This window comes from Cebus imitator, unplaced genomic scaffold (assembly GCF_001604975.1).
Source record: "Cebus imitator isolate Cc_AM_T3 unplaced genomic scaffold, Cebus_imitator-1.0 Scaffold863, whole genome shotgun sequence".
NCBI lineage: Eukaryota > Metazoa > Chordata > Mammalia > Primates > Cebidae > Cebus > Cebus imitator.
This window is the reverse complement of record NW_016108178.1, coordinates 108,996-116,396: the sequence shown is the minus strand read 5'-3', so window position 1 is coordinate 116,396 and position 7,401 is coordinate 108,996. Positions and strand designations below refer to the sequence as shown.

At 47.5% G+C, this 7,401-nt stretch overlaps 1 protein-coding gene across 2 annotated transcripts in view; it reads right to left on the bottom strand.

Annotated features, from left to right (window-relative positions):
* Positions 1-1,893: 1,893 nt before the first annotated feature.
* The window catches only part of ERCC3 (ERCC excision repair 3, TFIIH core complex helicase subunit), a 36,108-nt gene continuing 30,600 nt past the window's right edge, over positions 1,894-7,401 (bottom strand). The window contains exons 13-15 of one of the 2 annotated variants that reach the window (XM_017520681.2): positions 6,121-6,239; positions 4,211-4,363; positions 1,894-2,339 (exon numbers count right to left, since the gene is read on the bottom strand). In XM_017520681.2, the coding sequence (XP_017376170.1) occupies positions 2,208-2,339; positions 4,211-4,363; positions 6,121-6,239 (404 nt within the window). In that variant the 3' untranslated portion in view covers positions 1,894-2,207. The remainder of the gene's footprint in view (positions 2,340-4,210; positions 4,364-6,120; positions 6,240-7,401) is intronic. The other variant, XM_017520682.2, reaches the window with a different exon arrangement.

Here is a 7,401-nt window from a genome sequence, read left to right as displayed (position 1 = left end):
AAAAAAAAAAAAAAAAAAAAAAAAAAAAAAAATCTGGACCTTAAGTTTACAGAACAGGCAATGTTAAGAAAAATAAGAAAAAAAAATCTGGACTTGGTAAAGGGAGACTTTATTTGAAAGGATTGTTGCAAAGTGGTGGGGAGGGGTGTACTATTACAATAGGGAGAATGCACTGAATATAAGATCTGTTTGTCTCAGAGTTAAGTAAACCGGGTTTTCTTTTATAGGGAGGGGGAAACAAGTAAAAGACAGGAAGGTCGATGAAGGGGTGTGACACAGTAGGACAGATCAATCAGTGACTTACCCTGAGTCCAGTCTATTCTCGGGAGGGGGTGGAGGAATGAGCCGAAGTTCAGGGGTCTGGGGGGTAGACGAGAATCTAAACCGAAGTGTGGTTCACAAGCATCTTCTTCCCATTGATCAGCGGGGACAAGCAGTTTAGCTAATTTACGAGGCAAAGAATGGGAATCTGGAAGGCCTGTGTCTGGCCTTGTATGGGGTCTATAAGGGGGTATCCATGGGTCATACCAGGAAGTTCTCTGTAGTAAGCTATTTTCCAGAACACCAGGGACAAGGGATTCCTTTAAATGTATCTATTTTCTAGGATCACAGGACACAGGTAAAATTCAACATTGTCAATAGACAAGAGAACAAGGGCCAGAAATGTGAAAATACAGGAAGTGCTCAGTATTATTTGAGGATTTCAAGTGTGAAGGCATGACGGGAGGCAAGACTGAAAACAGTAACGGTTACAGTCAAGTTTGAACATTTGAGTGCCAACCCCCATCGTTACACGATAGGTGAGTCTGCAGGCTGAGGCGCACACCTCGAGTGGGGCTGCTCAGGCCTTCTCGTAGCGAGGGCCCCGCTGCCGGCTCCTAGGGTTTGCGCTGGTAAGAGTGGCTAGATGCCTAGCAGCACCAGCTACTCAGCAGATTATGAGAGTGTGTTTGTCACCAACGTCAGCTCAGAGAAGCGGAATGTGGGTCAGGTGGCTCTTGCTTCGAAGCCCTCTGATAAAAGAAATATTAGGTTGGTGCAAAGGTAATGGCGAGAGCCGCAAAAAACCTCCCCAGTCTGTGACTGCATCACGGAGAGCAGCCGACCTGTGCTGGAGCTGAGGCCGGGAAGCTGCTGCTGAGCTGTGGGGATGGGCAGGGACTCCACTTGGAAGCCTTCTGGGTTTCAACAACAGCCTGGATGCCTTCTGGGTATCCAGGGTTTCAATACTCCCCAAGTGTGAGCACTGCTTCCTGTTAGAGTGAGCTCCTCAGAATCACAAGTCTTTCTGCAAGGCGGATATGCCTTGTGCATGCCTACCTTTCAAGAAGCAATCCTGCCTGACCTGTCTTTCCCTCAACACCTTTGCCTTCATACCAGGAACATAAGAGAACAGCCCAAAGCCATTAAAAATAAAGGAAGTAGCAACTGAACACCCAAGGGCACTAAACTGCCATTAGAAGAGAAATCTAGCCTCTCGACAATACCTAAAAACATACTTTGAGGGAGAAATAAGAGGTCACTCTCTCAGACGAGCCACCAGGAGCTGACCCGGAAGGCCTACATGATGTGGGTGTCTACCTCAGACAAGCTGTAGGAACAGCTGTGAGCACCAGAACAGCAGGAAGCTGAGGGGCTGAAGCCCCAGTGTGAATCCACCAGGCTAAGCTGTGAGCAGGGACCACAGTCAAATACGCAGGCTCTTCCCTCTGGCTGGATCACCCTTCACGTTCTCCAGGCCTTTCCTGCCAACGCTTCCTCTGTCTTAGCATGCTCACTAGGGATGGGCTCCATCTTACTCCTCTGAGCTTGCTACAAAGTAGGGCCTTGTTGGAGGTTGGTCAGACATTACCCATGCCCAGGACAAAGCATAAAAACACTTCCACAATGAAGAATTGTTCAATGGTCCATTCTGTTTATTCAGAACAGTAACGTAAATATACCTTAAATATTGCAATTTTTTATACACAGAAATGACCCCACTCCCCAACAAGTTTGAAAACACAAAAAAATATCATCTTCTCCTCCTTTATAAAACCCTAGATGACCCACAAAGGCAGAGCCAAGTCCTTGATGCATTTTCCTCAATACAGCTGGGCCAACACTGGAGGGAAAGTCAAGGAGGTGAAGGAAACTATTTCACTGAAGATCCCTTTCCGATGAGGGTGCCAAGGGCCTGGTCTGGAACAAAGCACCTCGCCTAGGCATCATTTCCTGAAGCGCTTGAAAAGCGGGTGCACATGTTTGCTGGGCGCCTTGCTCCGTGATGAGTGGTATTCCATGTACACAGTGTCGTCGGCCCCGGACATGGAGCTCATGGTGCCAAAGCGCCGAGATGCCTGCCGGGAAGGGGACGACCAGCCCATGTCAGTCTCCAGAAGAAAAGATGCTCCTTTTATAATATTTATAACCACAGCAGACTGTGTAAGACTTGCAGCAATTTAATGCATTTTTTTTTTTTTTTTTTTTTTTTTTTTGAGACGGAGTTTCACTCTTGTTACCCAGGCTGGAGTGCAATGGCGTGATCTCGGCTCACCGCAACCTCTGCCTCCTGGGTTCAGGCAATTCTCCTGCCTCAGCCTCCTCAGTAGCTGGGATTACAGGCACGCGCCACCATGCCCAGCTAATGTTTTTGTATTTTTAATAGAGACGGGGTTTCACCATGTTGACCAGGATGGTCTCGATCTCTTGACCTCGTGATCCACCCGCCTCGGCCTCCCAAAGTGCTGGGATTACAGGCTTGAGCCACCGTGCCCGGCCTTAATGCATTATTTTTAATAACATTTACAGAGTCCTTACTGTGTCTCAGGCATTCTTCTAAGCATTTTACATGCATTATCTTCTCTAATCCTCAAAACTACTATAATCCATACCTTAAAGAAGAGGAAACTGAGAGAGAGTAAGTAACTTGTCCAAGATCACACAGCTCTAAGGAGACGGGACTTGAGCCCAGGCAGCCTAGCTTCGGACTCTGTTCCTAACCATAATGCTACAGTGCCTCATTTAATAACACCTTCCCAACAGAGAGAAACAGGTCTTGATATGTTGACCATACTGGTCTCAAACTCCTGGACTCAACTGATCCTCCCGCCTAGTCCTCCGAAAGTGCTAGGATTACAGACATGAGCCACCATGCCTGGCCTGAACAGAATTTTTTAACAGGGCAGAAGTCCCTTAAAGTCTCCTCAGAGACCACCATGAGGCTTTGAATCAAGTGGAAGGACAGAAAGCCCTGGGCTTGACTCTTGGCTCCACCTGTCCCTGAGTAACCCTGGGGCAAGTAAGTAATGTCTGTACCTCAATGACCTCATCTGTAAAATGGGGATAACCACATCCATGCTGATATTTCTTATCCTCTTAGGAGAATGAACCAGACATCTCCTTAGAACCAGTGAGAGCAGGGCACATCCCTGGGTTCCCATGGAGAGTGCCCCCTGGGCTCCCATGGAGAATGCCCCCTGGGCTCCCATGGAGAATGCCCCCTGGGTGGGGGGAGGAAGGTCTTAGGCTGGACGGAGGGCTGCCCCTCCCCAGGGACAGCTGCTTCCTTCTTGCCTTGGCCCACAAGTTGCTCACCTTCTGGCTCTAATGGCCACTGCATTTCAAAAGCACCTCACTGAAGTGCACTTCTCTCCTCAGACAGGCCTGATAAAGAATTCTCCATAATGATGCTCTAATTAGAGCATATTTATAGAATAAATGAAAGGTTGAGTATTTTCAGAGAACTCTCAATATTTCTAAGTTAAGTACTGAAGCTACCACAAGAGTTGATCCTCAAAGCTGTCTTACAGGCTAGGAGGCTCAGCTTTATCCCTGAGGAGGAACCAGAGGAGAACCGTGTGCCCACGGCCAGGGATGGCAGCCCTGTGTGTGGGAGCTATGTGCCCCCTGCCCATCACGCTCCCTCCAGTCACCACCAAGGTGGGCTGGGGTCACCTGCTTGCCATCCTGGGCTTCAACATCAAGATCTGACAAATACCTGTGTAAGCAAAGCAGGAGACCAGTCACGGCCTCTGTGAGCTCCCCTGCATGCAACAGTTCAAGAGGCACACACCGAAAGAGCAACAAGGGTTGTTTCTAGTCATCAATTCCATGTTTTCCAACGTTTTCAAAAAAATCCCATGGACGATCCAGGAAGGACTACACGTCTGTGTCTACAAATGTCCTATGGGAGTGCTGACACCTGGAGCCTCCTCACCCATTTACTCACCTGGCTAGATCTGGAGCCAAATTCCCCAGCCACCACCTCCTCCTCAGCATCCAGGTCAGTGGCTGCCAGGACTTTCTGTAAGAGCTGCTGCTGCTCTTCTTTTGTCGAAAATGCCAAGTCTTCCTCCTCCATGCCAGCAAGCTTCGTGATCACCTGCGAAGCCCAAGCCAGCAGACATGCTCCCCTCTGTTCTCTCTCCCCTGGCCCTACTCCGCCTTCTCCTGGGTCTCCCTGCCCTGGTCACTTCCCTCCCCAGGCCCAGCCACACTGTGGTGGCCAACAATGGAGAGCTCCTCCCTAGCATTCCAGAGACCAGTGTCAGCAGCCGCCTTTAACAGGGAGCTTGACTAACGATCTCAAGACCAGAGAGATGCAGGAATTTCAGAGAAACCTGCTCCCAGCACATAGCATCTAAATGATCATGTATGGAAGATCAACAGGAAGAATCTTAGTGATTTGCAAAGGCTTCTTCGGGTAGCTTTCACATCTTGGAGCAGCCAAAAGAAGGGACAAGAGACTGGAAAGCATAGGCTGTAGCCCTTCGAGAAGGTCCCTAGCATCTGCTGTGCTCAGCAACTGGGGCTTCCAACAGGAATGAGCACATAAAATTGACAGAATATCAAAAAGATATTTACAGAGCTTCTCTGAAAGAGTAAGAACAGCATGGTGGAGACTGGGTTTTCATGTCTATGGGGATAACTTACTACGAGGCCTCCCTATCTCTGCAAAAAGCGTGGGTTGATTATGTAAAGGGAACTCTCCCTCCAAATTCTCATAATGTTAACTAAAGGAAAATTCCTAGCAGTAAGGATCTGAGTTCTGGTGGCCAGGTATCCAGAGTACAGACGATGTGCACGTCTGCCCAGGGCCCAACCACTCCAGGTCATGACTCTGGGAACTCCAACCACTCCTCCTCAACAGGCAGCACCGAGGACACAGCTCCAACCAACACAAACTACTACGGCATGGGATTGTGCCTTCTTGTCGACGTCACCTTTCAAATAATTCGGAGCAGCTCTTTCTGACTTACCCTCACAGCTCAGCAGGAATCAGGAGGTAGGAATGCTATTACCAGCAGGGATTTTTATGGATGGACAAAAGGGCCACAGTGCAAATCCTCCAAAAACTGGGCTCAAAACCCAAGCATCTTGTCCTCTAGGCCAGCATGAGAGGTCTGAAAAATGCCACTATCTGTAACTAAAAGAGGGGAGGCCAGACAACTCTGTCCTCCTAAGGCCAACAATGGAAACTCACCAATGCATAAAGAGACACATTGAAAATATATCTCAAAAGCAGCCTACAGTCTTTTGCAATCAAGAACCTGGGAGTCTCATGTTCTAGGGATGTCCTTTTAGTGGACCATAGGGGGAATTTAATTCCCCTGTTTCCAGAACCCTCCATCTAGCTCCAAAATATAAAGCCTTTCTGGACACCAAATACTGACATAAATATAATGTCTGTGTAACAGAAAAGAAAGCAAATGCCTCAGCCAATGAAAGCTAGCCAAAGCTTTACAATTCCCAATTATTAAAATACCTGATTTGTAGTACAGGGATGGCTCTGATGTCTGGGAGCCAAAGTGAGGCACACTAAGGCCTGGAGCGTACCAGCTGACGAAAGGAAGAGCTCTCCTAGCCACCTGGAAAGGCGTCCCTGAGAAAGCAACCCTGCAGGGCTCACACTCACACAGTGCTGGCCATAGTGCCCTCGCACCTCAGTCCTGCCAGGACGGCACACTTCCCACAGCTGCCCTCAGCAATTCATGCAGAGACAAAGGGAGTTTGAGGCAAGGCCTCTAATCCCCTAATGCTTGGTGCCCGCCTGCTGACAGTGGCCCTCACTTCTCCTGGAGGACAGCGTACCAAGAAGGCCTTGGTCCTAGTCTAACCCGAGGCCAAATGGATCCGTACCTTGAAGCTATAACCTTGATCTACCAAGAATCTCTGCCGCTTGGTTGAGTAAGCCATTTCCTGTGTGTCCTGGGATACCAGTGAGTAGAAAAAGGCATTGTACTCCTCTGCAACCATCCCTGCAGGGAAAAGTGAGAAAAGGCAAGAAGACAACATTAGCCATTCGAACGCCAAGAGCTAAGGGTCCCAGGCTCAAAAGCAAGCACTGCAGTGGGAAAGCCCTGCACTCGGGGTTACCACCTGAACTTGGCACGGGATTGCATCAAAATTAAGAAGGCTTTTTTGCTTCCAAGGACACCATTAAGAAAGTGAAAAGACAATCCACAGAATAAAAAAGTATTTGAAAAGCATATGTCTGATAGGGTATTTGTATCTAGATTATACAAAGAGCTATTTAAACTCAACAAGACAAATTAATTATAAAATGGACAAAAAAAATGGACAAAGAATATGAACAGATTATTTCTCCAAAGACAATCTAAAAACAGCCAATGAGCACATGAAAAGATGTTCCACACCATTAATCACCAGGGAACTGCAACTCGAAACCACAATGAGATATCACCTCACCACCACGAGGATGGCTAGAACCAAAACAGATAACTAAAATTGTTGTCAAGGATGTGGAAAAACTAGAGCCCTCATGCACTGCTGCTGAGAAAGCAGATGATGTGGCTGATTTGGAAAACAGTCTGGCAGTTCATCAAAATGTTAAACACAATGTTATAACCATACAACCTAGCAATTCCACTTCCAGGCATAAATTCAAGAGAAATGAAACTATATCCACACAAAATTTTGTACATGAATTTCATAGCAGAACTCTTCTAACAGCCAAAAAGTGGAAACAGCCCAAATGTCCATCAACAGAGGTATGGATAAATAAAATGTGGTATGTCCATGGAATCGAATATTATTTGGCAATAAAAATGAAGTACTGACAGATGCCACAATATAGATAATCTTTTTGAAAACTTTATGCTGCCGGGTGTGGTGGCTCACACCTGTAATCCCAGCACTTTGGAAGGCTGAGGCGGGCGTGAATCACTCGAGGTCAGGAGTTCAAGACCATCCTGACCAACATGGTGAAACCCTGTCTCTACTAAAAATACAAAAATTAGCCACACATGGTGGCTCACACCTGTAATCCCAGCTACTCAGGAGCTGAGGCAAGGGAATCCCTTGAAGCTGTGAGGTGGTGGTTGCAGTGAGCCAAGATCACACCATTGCACTCCAGCCTAGGAGGCAGAACAAGACTCTGTCTCAAAAAAAAAAAAAAGG